Below are 16279 nucleotides of genomic sequence, written 5' to 3'. Positions count from 1 at the left end.
CGCTTTTAGAAAGCTGCAGGTTCATTTTGGCTTCCCTAGGACAACAAGTCGACTTGGAGCAGCCTTCTCCAGGTCTGCGTGGGCTACCTTTTTGAGCTGTGCTTGTGAAGAACTGTCAGCCTTCGGGTCTTGATTCAAACTCTGGCCTCTGTCTAGATTTTTTTTTTTTTATTTGGTCAATTGGGTTCGGAGAAAGTTGAACCGATTTCATTAAACAATATGGGTGCAATTTCCTTTGACAATGACACCATCCCAGCTGCCATCCTTTATTGGCTGGCCCATAGAAGAGTGTGAAGTTGCAATGTTTGCTCTGCAGCAACCACAAACAACAGGACGAACCCTGCTCTCTGTTTACACTACTCTAAATCCGGAGTGACTCCACTACCTTCAATGGAGTTACTCCAGATTTAGGCCAGTGTCACCTGAGAATAGAGCCTAGCCTACTATTCCTCGGCACAGGCTGTGATTCATACCAAGAGGTCTCAAGCCCAGGGTCGCCAACAGGTGTCAGAGGGTCACAGAAGCCCTCCTGTTCTACTTCTCAGCAGAAAGGATGTCCCATCTATATCCAAGTTAGATGGGGTAGGGGGCAGGCAAGGGTCCTGATATGGGAAAAATTGAGAACTCCTGATTGATATTGATGGTGCATTAGGGACAGGTGGGGTTGTTTAGTGGTTAGCAAAGGGAGATTGGAGAATCCGGATCCATAGCTCCCATCCCCTCTTGCTTTGGCTAAGTCACTTGTACTTTCCTAGAGCTGTGTATTACACCCTTCCTTCACTGTGGTTGTGAGTGCTTAATGTTAGGCACCTCAAAAAACATGACCTGATTTTGAAAAGTGCTGGGTACCCAGAAGACCCAGTGAAGTCAATGAGAGCTGCAGGTGCTCGGTGTAATGCACTGGTGTGTATGTGTCACAGGTCCCCCTCTGTGCCAATCTGCAGACTGACAGCACCCTGCTACATAGCATTGGCTCCTTAGCTCAAGCACTTGCAACTTATGCTTTTAGCTCTGGAGGTCAATTCTGGGTGGCTCTGCCGTCACTCAGCGCCTCTGAAAATCAGCCCACTCATTGAGATGCCCAAACACAGATGTAGGGGCCCAACTTTAGGCAGCCAAGTTTGAATATTCTGACCTTAACCTCTCTCCCTTTGTGCAAGTGGGAATACTACCCACCCCACTGGGATTCAGTCATTTATTTACGTTTGCAGTGTTTTGATTTCCTCACCTACAGGATGCTATCAAGGCAAAGTGTGGCTATTGTTACAACAAATAGGAAGCAAACCCAAGAACTGTGCGTGTGGCACAAAATAAACAATATCACAGGGCTGCTGCAAACAGAGACCCGCTGAAAAAAATAAATAACAATAATAAAGGAATACCATTGGGAGGAAGAAATGTTTATCTTAGAGCTTTTGCAGGGCTTAGTGTGAAAAAAGAAATGGAGGTTAACACAACGATTGGAAACTTTACAAAAAAGAGCAACTGACAAGCTCCTTCGAAGGGATAAAATAAATCTCAGAGGAGCGGCGTGTGCTATGGGGCTTCGCAGCCTCACTCGAGGCGTCAACTGTGTAAACTCTGAAACGGTTCCTCTGCCGTAAGCAGCCAAAGCCCCTCTGGAAAAGGCCATTCGCTGTATGCCACACAAGCAGGGTGCAGTGTCGTTAACGGATGCCAGGGGCATGAGGGCAAAGACTTGGCAGTTGGCTCATGGAGACCTCCCCTTCCACTACCGTTACTTGGCTGCTGCAATGGCTACCATATTGACCTACCTTAAGGATCCCTCTGAGTCTCTGTGGCAGCCCATTTTGCAGCCCAATCCTGCAAAAATTTAGACGCAGGTGTAGCTTTCATTACATGATGTGTTCCAATGGGGTTTGGACTGTAAGATCCTCAGGACAGGGACTGGCTCTGTGTTTGTACAGCCTCAAGCGTCCGGAGGTCCTGCTCCACGACTAAGGCCTCTATATACTACTGTAATACAACAACAGGGTTAGGGCCTTTATTTTCCAGGGATTGATAACTTGGCTATGATATTCTCCACTCCACCCCACCCTCCCACCAATGCTAATCTTGGTCTAAAAGAACAGAGCCTTGTACAGTTTAGCTGTCTGTTTGCCCAAGGGATCTGTTTGCATTTCTGTTGCAGACAAGTAAAAATTTATCATCATTGTGCTAAAGATGGATGAGCAAACTGTGTGCGTCGGTTTTAACCATGCCTTTGAAAAACTGGTCTAGTATTTTAAAACCTGCTCAGCCAATTCTAAATTACAGGTTTGCAGAAAGAAAAAAAAGTGCAAAGAATGCACTATATTATATACACGCATGTATGACTATACGTTGTTTGGAAGAGCAGTACGTGGTGTGTGTATACATGTGTGCAAACATCACTTGGAATTGGCTGAATATTTGGACATTATATCTTTTTAAAAGTTAGCATTATGTTATTCCAAAATACAGACTAGACTACTGTTGCCCTGGAAAGTGGAGGGGTTTGTTTCTTTGTTTTTAAATGCACACACACACAAATGATTATGGCCCCGATTCTGCAACTGGCTATGCTTGAGAGCACCCCAGAGACGGCACAGAGTCTCACTGAAGTCAAATCCGCGTGGCTGAGGGGATCTGCCCACATGGAGCAGGTAGCAGGATCGGGGCCGAAATACAAAAGTGTAGCCACTTTTATAAAACATTTTTAAATATGCGTGCCTGTAGTAATGTCACAATTGGAACAGGATGGCTGGAACAGGGGAAAGAGGGTTAGGTTTCAGGAGGGACCTAATTCAGTCTGACCCCTGGAGCTCAGCAACGCAAGCTGGTGCCCACGTTGCTAGCAGACATGCAAAGGCCTCTTGGCATGTAACCCTGGCCTCTCTACAAATCTCTTTCCTACAGCTCTGCCTGCCTCTCTGCCCCATCACTTATTACTAATGAAACAACAATCGTGTCATATTTTGGAGATCTAGCATACGATGTGCTATCTATTTAGCAAACTCTGAGTATTTTCAGATCAAACTCCTCTAGTTTACTTCATTAGACCCCTGTAGACACACTGGCCAAGACTGGCAAAAGTGACTGGTGGTTTTGAGTGCCTCCATTTTTGAAGGCCCAAACTAAGACACTTTTAAGGGAGCTGATTTTCACAGAGTGCTGAAATTCGGCCCTCTGAAAACCAGGTCTCTTTCACAGTGTATAAAAGTGGGCATCTAAGAACTGAAGCCCACAAAATCACTAGCCACTTTTAAACACTGGCTGTTTATGCAATGGCTTTGAATTGTTCCAAACATTTATTAGGGCTAGGATTTTCCAAGGAGGCTATGGGAATTAGGAACAAAAGTCCCATTAGATTTCAATGGGAGTTAGGTACCCAACTTTCTCAGGCTCCTTTGAAAATCTCACCCTAGGTGAATAATAGACATTTTACAATGTGTCATTGCAGATCTACTTGAAATAAGGCTGAATCAACTGTTCTGAACGGTTACCCTTTCACATATACACACCTGAGAGACGACAAATCCCTGAAGGAGCACAGAACTCAGCTTTAAAGCTGGAAGCGTCTTTAAATGGGCCAGCTGTACCTAAATAATTTATGAGGTCTCTCTGTGCCTGGTGATCTTACATTTGTGTTCTAATAATCAGGCATACTGATAGGATAAGGCTAGAGAAAGAGAATTCCCTTCACTCTGCAATCCCTGGGATTTATGAGTTTAAAAAAAAAACAACCCACGGTGCGACCCTGAACATTATCTGAATGCAATTTAATTTTATCTACCACATCCATTATTGCTTCAAAACCTTTATTTTCTCTTCAACTTGTAACCTGCTCTCTAAAGCACTTTGCAATATCCTGCAGGAAGGAAACTACACAACACAATCATTCTATTTTCGTCACCTATGAAGCAACTTACGCGTCACAAGGTAACTCAGATTAATATTTCAAATTTACGCTGAGGACCTGTAAGTCAAGTCTGACAGTTAGATTTCAGCTGTAGGGAACTGTGTAGACCTTGGTTTGCTCTTATAAAACCTGCACCTATATCTGTTGCTGGCAAAATTCAGGAGATTTTGTTCCAGTCAGTTGTCAAGTTTGGATCTGGACTCCTCCTGTTTCAATCCTAATGAAATTTACCTTGAAGGCCCAACAGCTGTGGGAAAGCAACTTAGACCAGGTGCTTTAGAAGCTGGAAGAGCAACCTCTCCAGAGCTCGCACTCACCACACTGCCAGGCTGTTTCTAAAGATTTCAGGCTCTATTATGCAGCTGTCTTAATGTTTTTGCACTACCAAGCTATGTGCTAGACAGCTGTACTTTATCAATGGAGCTATACAAAGCTTCCTTACAGCATGAAAATCAAAGGAAGAGACTGCAAAAGAAGAGGATAACAGAACTTCAGCAGACGATTCTCTTGCAGGAAACATCTTTAATACTACCTCCCCCATAGTTTATCTCTGGAGGACGCCTGCTTGACCTCCATTTATCTAAAATGAGAAAGAGAACTTTGTCAGGATCCGACTATCCTAAAGGCCAACACAGCAACAGCTCAGAGAGCTACTAGCTGCCCCATGCCAAATGGACACAGACAAACAATAATCTTTCATTGTTAAGTCACTGGAAAAGAATGCATTGTTCAATAATTGAACTCCAAGACAGCCCTTCTCACTCCAACTAACTGGAGGGGGGAAGCATCATGTGCATATGGGGGTTTAACTAGGTCAAAGGGTGTGAAGGAAACAAAGACCTTGGAGGTTTGCAAAGCCAGATGCCCAATATCCAGTCAGAGAGTCTGGATCGTGTAGTCCAACAGGCATTTCTTGTCCTGTAGAGCGATAGTTAGAACTACAACTAGAGGGCAGGCAAAACACTGCGGGTGAAATTCAGCCATGCATACTGCTTAAATACAATTTAAACCATAAAATGGTGCCTAGGTCCTGGGCAGACTCTGCAAAGGAGTGCCCTTCACCAGATGAAGTGTGCCCATATTGACACGTTACTGATGTTTACGGGTTTGCTTTTGTCTTTGAGCAAAACCCAATACCCACAACAAAGGGCACATGGGGCAGCAAACAGCCTTTATCAACAGGGAAGTAGATGGCAGCGTTTATCTGCCTGTTGACAGAGGAAACAGACTGGAAACGTAATTACACTCATTAATTTTATATCTTTAATTCATCTGTTTTTATATGCTGCAATTTCAAAACAAGCCTCCAGGCACTAGTAAAACGATGATGCAAAGAAAACAGTTATTTTATCCTGTCGAGAAGAGGGTTTGCACTAAATGCTCATGTTTTGCACACAGGGAATTAGGCCTCCTGGGATCCTGAACACAGCACATAGTGCTCTCTGGAAATTCTCCCCCTGCCTCGATTCTGCTTTATAAAAAGTTCGCACACTTTCCTGGAATCATCAGGGTTTGATGCAATCAGCTGTGAAGCATTAGCTCTAAATATACAAGGGGGAGGCCAGTTCTGTCTCAGTGCACACACCAATCCCGCCACCCCCATTCTAACTGTCAAGAATGCTGAAGCAGAGAACACAACGTGCAAGAGTAAAACTCCCCCCGCCAACCACCACCATCCCCCCCAAAATAAACCACCTCTCTACCAATCCAAATGAGTTTCAGGGGGAAAAAAGAGCTAGCTATCAGGGCTGACCATTCTATCTTTTGGCGCGAGCAAAGAGAAGGGGCACATTGGCAGGAAATTAAGGAATCCTAGCTACCCACAGACATCTTGTAAAGCAGCTACTGTTCTTGTTTGCTAAACTGGGGCTGCAAAAGAACATTCTGCTTTGTAAACTTGCTTAAGCGATTGCTGCCCATTCAAGTCATATACATGGTTCAAATCCCAAGCACACCAAGGGATAACTAAAAAAAAAAAGTGATGTTCGGTCCAAGAGACACAAAATTCAACCTCCACAAGGGAAGTAAACTGGTCTGTAAAGACAGCCCAAGTTCACAGCTAGGTCATTATCGCTTAGCAGCTTTCTCTCTTTGCACAAAACACATTTTCCTCCTTCAGCCCACTTGTGCTTAAGGAACAAAATAATCATCAGAAGCATTTAGCGCAAGAGGGAATTTGTTGGTATCACATTCTCTGTCAACAGCTGTAAAGTGGATGTGCATGAAACTTGCAGCCCCTTCTGTTACACTTTGGTGGCGATGCCAACATATTCCTTGCTCAACTGGAAGCACCAAACCCTTCCTAAGATTTTTTTTCTAACCTGTCATCAAGCATCCACTTTTGGTCCAGCTCAATGAGCTGTTTCTCCTGTTTTTTAATTGCCTGTTGAAAATAGAGCAACACTGTGACTACTTGCAGTCAGAAAATCCGTACATGCAACTCACACCCCAGTTTAGCACTAGAGCTAAAAACACTGCCTTGAAGAAGCCATTTTTGGCACCAACAGTTGACTCTGAGCACTTGTTTGCTTCTGGGACAGGTGGACTGTATATTAAACAAACATCAGGAGACTTTTACCACACAGTTTAAAAATATAAATGATTGTAGAATCAAACATATTAAGAAAAGGAGTACTTGTGGCACCTTAGAGACTAACCAATTTATTTGAGCATGAGCTTTTGTGAGCTACAGCTCACTTCTCACGAAAGCTCATGCTCAAATAAATTGGTTAGTCTCTAAGGTGCCACAAGTACTCCTTTTCTTTTTGCGAATACAGACTAACACGGCTGTTACTCTGAAACCTGTCAAACATATTAGTAAACCAACAAACTTAACCCAAGTCAAAATAAGTCGAGTCAAATACCAATTGATTACAATAAAGCATCCAGACAGATATTTTCATGCAAGCTGGGTCCAAATCCAACCTCTGGGTCCAAATGCCTCAGAATTTTCAGAGAGTTCAGGGGGGTCATTCAAAATCCAAACTTGGATCTGAATTCCAGAAAGCGTTGCTATAAACCATGGAATGTTCAAACTCCAGCGAGAGGCCTGTCTATATTAGCTGTTTGCAGCGTTGTACTCCCAGGATATGAGCGAGCAGATCTGACGAAGAACACTGTGCAGCTCGAAAACTTGTCTCTTCCACTAACAGCAGTTGGTCCATTAAGTTATGACCTTACCCACCTTGTCTCTATATTAGAGAAGTTTATACCAGTGTAGCAAATCTGATGTAGCTGTATTGCACTGATGTAAAATGGGGCTTGCATCGACACAACTTACTCCACTGGTGTAGCTGCATTAGTGCACATTTCGCTAATGTAGACAGGCTCTTCAGATTTTCTACAGTGCCCATAACTGTACTGTTACTGTTTATTCAGATTATGGTAGCACTTCAAGGCCACAATTGAAATCAAGGCCCCTCTGTGCTAAGTGCTACATGTACACAGAGTAAGAGGCAGTCACTGCCCCAAAAAGCTTACAGAGTAAGGCCGAGTCTACACTTAAAAATTAGATCGACCGAGCTACGTTGCTCAGAGCTGTGACAAATTTCATGCCCTGAGCACCAAAGTTAAGTCGACCTAGCCTCCAGTGTAGATGCGGCTAGGTCTACAAAGGAATTCTTCTGGCAACCTAGCTACTGCCTCTCGGAAAGGTGGATTAACTACATCCAAGGAAAAACCCTTTCCGTTGACGTACGAAACGGCTACACTACGGCACTCCAGGGCACAGCTGCCGTTCCGTAGCTGTGCCACTGTGGTGTGGCCATCATCTAAACCTGGCTGCGAGTACCCAAATGCTCCAAACCTGAGTTTTGCAGCCTGAGGCCTCGGCATGTTTGTAGAAGGGCATTTTAGCAACCAGCTAGGTGTCCAAGCCACTGCCAATTACTGGGGTGGACTATCAATTATTCTGGTTGTTGCATTTACCAGGCCTTTGCAGAAGCTTAGCAAGCAGGGACGGCGCTTTAGTACCACAAGAAATGGGCTTGACACGACAGCCGCCCTGATATGCTGGGGTAAGCATCTGTGAAAAACAGGAAGTCTGGATATATTTCTGAACTGCTGTTCTAGGGAAATATAACTCCCAGACTGACTGCTTGCTTGCTTAACAATTATTTTTTTTAATAATATATTTTTGTAACACCTGCTTTTTGCTGACTGACTGATTCTGTTTGGTCAGCCATGTAACATTTTCTTGATTGACATGTCTCATAACTGTTCAGGTATCAGAGGGGAACTGTGGGTTGGGTCAAGCAGATCGCCTCGTGGACTCATCAAGACCTCCAGCCACAGACAAAAGGTTTGCGACCAGAAACCGCAGGTTGAGTCCCCTGAATACTGCTCCCAAACTCCTGAGGGGTAAGTATCTGCTTAGGGTGCTCTATAACCTATGTGTTTGTATGCGCTTGAGACTAAACGAAGCAGTGACTTTGAGTTAAGGTATTCCAATGGGAATACTGGAGACCAAAAAGCGTCTGGCTTTAAAGTGAAAACACATGGTTTAGGTTTGTCTGTGTCAGCCATACAGCCGACGGAAGCGCTGCATCTCCCTTGGTTTGTCCTGATACCACCTCGCACAGATTAAAGTTACCAAGAGCTTTGGGCTCAGGGGAACCTTGGGTAACATATTGACAAGTTTTAAGAGTAGAATTAGATGGGGTGAGATCAGAGTTACCCAGGAAAGAATTTTCTGTAGTATCTGGCTGATGAATCTTGCCCATATGCTCAGGGTTTAGCTGATCGCCATATTTGGGGTCGGGAAGGAATTTTCCTCCAGCGCAGATTAGAAGAGGCCCTGGAGGTTTTTCGCCTTCCTCTGTAGCATGGGGCACGGGTCACTTGCTGGAGGATTCTCTGCTCCTTGAAGTCTTTAAACTACGATTTGAAGACTTCAATAGCACAGATATAGGTGTGAGGTTTTTTTTGTAGGAGTGGTGGGTGACATTCTGTGGCCTGCATTGTGCAGGAGATCAGAGTAGATGGTCCCTTCTGACCTAAATATCTATGAATCTATGAATTTTCCATCTAAATCTCCTCTTCTGTTACGTTTTCAAATACTCAACTGGCATCAAACATGTCCTGAAAGTCTCAGAATCAGCTGCCCCCCTTTCTCTGGGGGCATCAAGGCCACAGCCATGCCACGACTTACGCGCTTCCTTAACTTTATGCCTCGTGAGGAAGTCCGTTGACTTGGACAGGGCTGCAGACAGCACATAAAGTTAAGCGTGTGTATGCGTACGTCTGTTCGGGCTCAGGGCCGATGTGATAGTACCATAGTAAGCATTCCGCACCCACCCACGTCCACAAATACTGATTTCTCCTTCAGTGTGCTGTCTGCAGAGAGCAGCGGGGCAGTGGGGTGGGGTGTGGGGAAGGGCAAGGCACACTGGCTGCCACCCCACCCTGTCCTGCCTTTATTCATAGCCAGACAAGTGAGCCCAAACTCATTCCTGAACTGCATTAGCAAATGTTTCTGAAATCAAAGCTGCCAACATTCATGTGGGGCCCCTTAAACAATAGGGGCCTGTGCCCTGGATTGAATAGGCTCTACTGTCCTGCCTGCCTGCCTGCCGAGGCTGTGCATTCCTGACACCCTCTGGGGTGAGGGCCAACTGAGATATCAATATTCTTAAAACCATCTTGATTCCAAGGCCACAGACACCGACACTCCCCATTGCCGTGCCCCAGTCCCGGCAGGCCGGGGCATCTCTCAACCCAGCCCTCCTGAACAGCAAACCCTGAGGGTGCCTGCAAGCCACGCCCTGGCCCCCAAGCCGGAGTGGCATATACTGTGGTGGGGAGTCCCTGGCCCCTCTGAGCCTAGAAAGGGGGTGCACAGGGAGCGCTACACACAGGCAGCCTCTGGAGAGAGCGCTCTGCCCCAGGGGGCTGCTCAATTGGTTCCCAGCCCAGCCAGGAACCTGAGCCCAGAGTAGCCAGGATGTTCCTCCCGCTCTCCAGGCTGGACCCGCTGCCCGAGGACCCCTCCCCTGCTACCCCATGCTCTGGGGGGCAGCTGGTCCCCCCCCTCCTCTGCTACCCAGTGCACATGGGCGCAGCAAACCCTACCCCGCTTCCCTGCCCTCCTTGTGCACCGGGGCGCAGCAGGTCCCCCCTTCTCTGCAACCTGTGCGGCAGGTCCCCCTTCCCTGTTAGCCTGTGCACCTGGGCATGGTAAGTCTCCCCCTTCCCTGCCCTCCGCATGCACCGGGGCGCAGGGGGTCCCTCCTACCCTGCTACCCATGGGGCAGGTCCCCCTTCCCTGTTAGCCCGAGAACCTGGGTGCGGTGAGTCTCCCCCTTCCCTGCCCTCCACGTGCACCGGGGCACGGGGGGTCCCCCCTCCTCTGCTACCCCATGCAGCGGGGGGCAGCCAATCCCCCCTTCCCTGCCCTCCGCATGCACCGGGGCACGGGGGGGTCCCCCCTCCTCTGCTACCCCATGCAGCGGGGGGCAGCCAATCCCCCCTTCCCTGCCCTCCGCATGCACCGGGGGTCCCCCCTCCTCTGCTACCCCATGCAGCGGGGGGCAGCCAATCCCCCCTTCCCTGCCCTCCGCATGCACCGGGGCACGGGGGGTCCCCCCTCCTCTGCTCCCCCGTCCAGCGGCGCGCGGCCGCTCCCCCAGCCCGGGGCATGAGCATCTCCCAGACTCGGCGCCTCTCTGCCTCGCCCCGGCCGGGACTCACCGAGCACCGGCAGCAGCAGCAGCAGCCGCGCCCGCCGCCCGAGCGCCATGATGGGATGTGCCGAGCCCCTGCTGGCTGCCGGGGCCGGAGGCTGCGCACTCCCGGTCTGGACGGGTCCCAGCGCAGGAGGCGGGGAGGGGGGGAGGATGCTGCTCAGGCCTCGGCTGCCAGGGCAACAGTATCTAGGAGACACGGGATGCCGGAGCTTCGTTGTCAGGGCAACAGTATCCATGACACGAGTGGGTTGGAGCCTGGGTAGCCGGGGAACTCCATCTAGCTTACAAGAGAGGCTGTAACTTGCTTACCATGGTAACAAAATAATAGAACATGAGACCATAACAGCCATACTGGTCAGACCAAAGGTCTGTCTAGTCCCGTGTCCGTCTAGTCCAGTGTCCTGTCCTCTGACAGTGGCCACAGCAAGGTGCCCTAGAGGGAATGAACGGACCAGGTAGTGCCAGGTGCCCTAGAGGGAATGAACGGACCAGGTCATCAGCAAGTGAGCCCTCCCCTGTAGTCAGGGGTGAAAGTAACTTACCGGACTTACTGGTACAGGGGAGTCCTGAGCAGGGGACGTGGCCTCAACCGGGAGAGGCGGGGCCTTTAAATACCCAGGCCCTTAAAATCAAGATTTAAAGGCCCCGGGGGCTCTGGCTGCGGTACCAGTGGCTGGGAGCCCCGGGCCCTTTAAATCACCCCCGGAGCTACCAGCTGCAGAGGTGGCTGGGAGCCCCGGGGCTCAGGGGCGATTTAAAGGGCCCAGGGCTCCGGCCGCCGCTACCACGGCAGAGCTCTGGGCCCTTTAAATTGCTGATGGAGCCCCAGGGGCTCCCAGCTGCCGTGGCTATCCCGGGGCTCGGGCAGAAATTTAAAGGGCCTGGGGCTCCACTGGGGCGCAGGGCCATCGGTGATGGAGTGGTGGAGTGAACAGTGGCACAATGAACAACAGCGGCCAGAGCGAGTGGCCGGAGTAAGTGGCAAACAGCTGGAGGAACCAGTAAAGTGCCTTTTCCCCTGCCCCTCAATCTCCCAGCATGGCCAGTTAAATCACGCCAAAGCACCTCTGAACTGGTGACCAAGGACAAGAACTGTGAGTTGGGTGTGGTGGAGGAAGAAGGGAGGGGCATGTTAAAGGAACATTTGTTTGTTGGATTATTTTAGTGATTTTGCTCCAGAATGTTAGATTTGTGACTGGGAAAGGCATATAAATATGTTTCCTAGTAGGCCAAGAGGTTTAAAATGCATCTTTTGCCAAGGATATTATCTCACATCCTATCTCGAGAGGTCGTTACCTTGGGGAGTTCCTGTACTAAACATTTTTATTATTATAATTAATTTTTGCATAAGAACGACCATACGCTCAGACCAGTGGTCCATCTAGTCCAGTGTCCTGTCTTCTGACAGTGGCCAATGCCAGGTGCCCCAGAGGGAATGAACAGAACAAGTAATCATCAAGTGATCCATCCCCTGTGGTCCACTCCCAGCTTCTGGTAAACTGAGGCTAGGGACACTCAGAGCATGGTGTTGCATCCCTGCCCATCCTGGCTAATAGCCATTGATGGACCTCTCCTCCATGAACTTATCTAGTTCTTTTTTGCACCCTGCTATAGTCTTGGCCTCACAGCATGCCCTGGGAAAAAGTTCCGCAGGTTGACTGTGCATTGTGTGAAGAAGTACTTCCTTTTGTTTGTTTTAAACTTGCTTCCTATTAATTTCATAGGGTGATCCCTGGTTCTTGTGTTAAGGGAAGGGGTAAATAACATTTCCTTATTAATTTTCGCCACATCAGTCAAGACTTAATCGACTGCTGTCATATCCCCTCTTAGTCATCTCTTTTCCAAGCTGAAAAGTCCCAGTCTTCTTCATCTCTCCTCAGATGGAATCTGTTCCGTACCCTTAATCATTTTAGTTTCCCTTCTCTGTACCTTTTCCAATTTTACTATATCTTTTTTGAGATTGCGCCAACAGAACTGCATGCAGTATTCAAGATGTGGCCATATCATGGATTTGTATAGTAAAAGAGGAGGAGCTTGGTTTGCCATACCAAACAGCAAAACCTATACCGACAACCTACATGAAAAGGCTGCAAAGCACCTTGCCTCTAGATTGCATGGACATGCAGAAAGTCTTACAAGCCAGTGACTGTCAAAGCCAATTTTAGAAGTACATAATGAGGCTGTTAAGAATGCTGGAAACACAACACAGTATATGCAAACAAACATGTCTGTCTCATCATACTTTCTATTTAAGCAAGAGATACCATACTCTACAAACTGGAGGCCAATGTTAAGGGCATTTTCTCTTGTAAATCCTGAAGTTGGACACTGGTTCCAAACAAGACAGGCAAAGAAATGCTCCCTATCTTTCTGCAAAGTATCAGAGGGGTAGCCATGTTAGTGTGTATCCACAAAAACAACGAGAAGTCTGGTGGCACCTTAAAGACTAACAGATGCATTTGGGCATAAGCTTTCATGGGTAAAAAAGCCCACTTCTTCAGATGCATGGAGTGAAAATTACAGATACAGGCATAAATATACTGTCACATGAAGAGAAGGGAGTTGCCTTACAAGTGGAGAACCAGTGTTGATGGCCAATTCAGTCAGGGTGGATGTGGGCCACTCCCAATAATTGATGAGGAGCTGTCAATACCAAGTGAGGGAAAATTGCTTTTGTAGTGAGCCAGCCACTCCCAGTCCCTATTCAAGCCCAAATTAATGGTGTGAAGTTTGCAAATGAATTGTAGCTCTGCAGTTTCTCTTTGAAGTCTGTTTTTGAAGTTTTTTCGTTGAAGGATGGCTACTTTTAAATCTGTATTAGAATGTTCAGGGAGATTGAAGTGTTCTCCTTCTGGCTTTTGTATGTTACCATTCCTGATGCCTGATTTGTGTCCATTTATCCTTTTACGTAGAGACTGTCCGATTTGGCCAATGTACATGGCAAAAGGGCATTGCTGGCACATGACGGCATATATCACATTAGTAGATGTGCAGGTGAATGAGTCCCTGATGGTGTGGCTGGGTCCTCTGATGTTGTCGCTAGAGTAGATATGGGGACAGAGTAGGCAACGGGGTTTGTTACAGGGATTGGTTCCTGGGTTCGTGTTTCTGCGGTGTGGTGTGTAGTTGCTGGTGAGTATTTTCTTCAGGTTGGGGGGCTGTCTGTAAGCGAGGACTGGCCTGCCTCCCAAGGTCTGTGAGAGTGAGGGATCGTTTTTCAGGATAGGTTGTAGATCGTTGATGATGCGCTGGAGAGGTTTTAGCCGGGGCTGTACGTGATGGCTAGTGGTGTCCTGTTATTTTCCTTGTTGGGCCTGTCCTGTAGTAGGTGACTTCTGGGTACCCGTCTCGCTCTGTCAATCTGTTTCCTCACTTCCCCAGGTGGATATTGTAGTTTTAAGAATGCTTGATAAAGATCTTGTAGGTGTTTGTCTCTGTTTGAGGGGTTGGAGCAAATGCGGTTGTATCTTAGGGCTTGGCTGTAGACAGTGGATCATGGGATGTGTCTTGGATGGAAACTGGAGGCATGTAGGTATGTATAGTGGTCAGTAGGTTTCCACTATAGGGTGGTGTTTATCTGACCATCACTTATTTGCGCTGTAGTGTCCAGGAAGTGGATCTCTTGTGTGGACTGGTCCAGGCTGAGGTTGATGGTGGGATGGAAATTGTTGAAATCCAGGTGGAATTCTTCAAGGGCCTCCTTCCTGTGTGTCCATATGATGAAGATCTCATCAATGTCTTTGAAAGTCTGGTCTCTACTTCCCGTGATGTAAAGTCTTGTTCCAGGTCCCCTGCATAGTCAACCCTGAGTAGAGGATGAAGGCACTCTGGATGCTGTGCGTCGTTCTGAGCTACATGGTCAAACACTCCCTTGAAGTACAATAGTCATCTCTCGGACGGGATTGCACAGTAGGGTGAGGGCTGGTGAGGTTGTGTGTCATAGCCTTCAGGTGATTTGAATGGTGGGTTCCCCCTCCCATGCTCCCCTGTGCAGCAGGGCATGGCCGCTCCCCCGCACCAGGGCATTATAGTCTCCCAGACTCAGCATTTCTCTGCCTCTCCCTGGCTGGAACTCACCGAGCATTGGCAGCAGCAGTGCCCACCGCCTGAGTGCCATGATGGGATGTGCAGAGACCCTGGCTCCCAGGGCCGGAGATTTCACATTCCCGGTCTGGACGGGTCCCAGCACGGGGGGCGGGAAGAGGCTTCAGAAGGAAGGAGGGAAGGATGCTGCTCAGGCCTTGACTACCAGGGCAACAGTATCTAGGAGACACGGGATGCTGGAGCTTTGTTGTCAGGGCAACAGTATCCATGACACAAGTGGGTTGGAGCCTAGGTATCTGGGGAACTCCATCTAGGTTATAAGAGATACTGTAACTTGCTTACCATGGTAACAAAATAATAGAACATGAGACCATAACAGCCATACTGGTCAGACCGAAGGTCTGTCTAGTCCAGTGTCCTGTCCTCTGACAATGGCGAATGCCAGGTGATTCAGAGGGAATGAACAGAACGGGTAGTTCCAGGTGCTTCAGAGGGATTGACCACACCAGGTAATCATCAAGTTATACGTCCCCTGTTGGCCACTCCCAGCTTCTGGCAAACACAGGCTAGGGACACCATCCCTGCCCATCCTGGCTAATAGCCATTGATGGACCTACCTTCCTTAAATTTACTTCTTTTTTTAAACCTGTTAGAGTCTTGGCCTTCAAAGCATCCTCTGGCAAGGAAAGATAGGCTTCCAAAAGGTTCCCCAAGTCTTAATAAATCTAAACCCCTCCTCCGTACACCATTGTCTCATCCACGCTTTGAGACCCTGCAGTTCTGCCTGTCTAACTGGCCCTGCATGTGGAACTGGGAGCATTTCAGAGAATGCTACCATGGGGGTCTTACCTAGTAGCCTAAATTTGGCCTCCAGGACCTCTCTCCTACCCTTCCCTAGGTCATTGGTACCTACATGTACTACGGCCACTGGCTCCTCCCCCTCACTACACATACGTCTGTCTAGATGACTCGAGAGATCCTCAACTTTCGCAGTGCTGAGACCTGCTGTGGGACAGTGTTTCTGTGGAAGAGACTGCCCAGCCTTGCACGAGTAGTGAGGCTTCCCCACGGAGAGCTGAAATCACTGAGAGCTGGGTGGAACCTCAAGAAGGGCCAGCCTTCGGGAAAATGGCACCCTGGGCAAACTTGTATTTTGGCACCCCTGGGCCCGTGGGCACAGTGCTCTTGCTCCTGTGGGTGCCCCCCATTCTCCCTGGCCCCTGTGGGCTCCCCACTCTCCCACTGCCCCTAACCCCTACACTGTTCCCCTTTATCCCGACCCCTGCACTCTCCTCCTGTGCTCCTAACCCCTGCATCTCCCTCCTGAACCCCAAAGTCCTGTTCCCCTCTTGCACCCCAAGTCCCTGCACTGTACCCCCTTCACCCCGAACCCTTGAACCCCCCTCCTGCACCCACATATGGAAACTCACCTGGATGCATGGAGCAGCTGGCATTAATGCTCACTCCATCCCTCAAATGCTGCTCCTCCACAGACCCTTAGGGGAGGGCAGGTACAGGGATAAATCTGGGCACACACACCCCACACACACAGCGCTCCCCTGCCAGCCGGGAGCAGTTTCTGACTCTACACTGGAGGAGCTTGGTTTACCAAACCATTCAGCAAAACCAATACCGACAACCTACATGAAAG

General features: G+C 48.4%; 1 protein-coding gene across 2 annotated transcripts in view; it reads right to left on the bottom strand.

The window, feature by feature from the left end:
- Nucleotides 1–10732, bottom strand: part of JAM3 (junctional adhesion molecule 3) — a 42304-nt gene extending 31572 nt beyond the window's left edge. Inside the window, exon 1 of one of the 2 annotated variants that reach the window (XM_048827551.2) lies at nucleotides 10589–10732. In XM_048827551.2, coding sequence (XP_048683508.1) covers nucleotides 10589–10637 — 49 coding nt within the window. In that variant the 5' untranslated portion in view covers nucleotides 10638–10732. The remainder of the gene's footprint in view (nucleotides 1–10588) is intronic. The other variant, XM_048827552.2, reaches the window with a different exon arrangement.
- Between the last annotated feature and the right edge of the window lie 5547 nt (nucleotides 10733–16279).

Source organism: Caretta caretta, chromosome 22 (genome assembly GCF_965140235.1).
Source record: "Caretta caretta isolate rCarCar2 chromosome 22, rCarCar1.hap1, whole genome shotgun sequence".
Taxonomy (NCBI): Eukaryota; Metazoa; Chordata; order Testudines; family Cheloniidae; genus Caretta; species Caretta caretta.
This window is presented reverse-complemented; position numbering and strand designations above follow the sequence as displayed.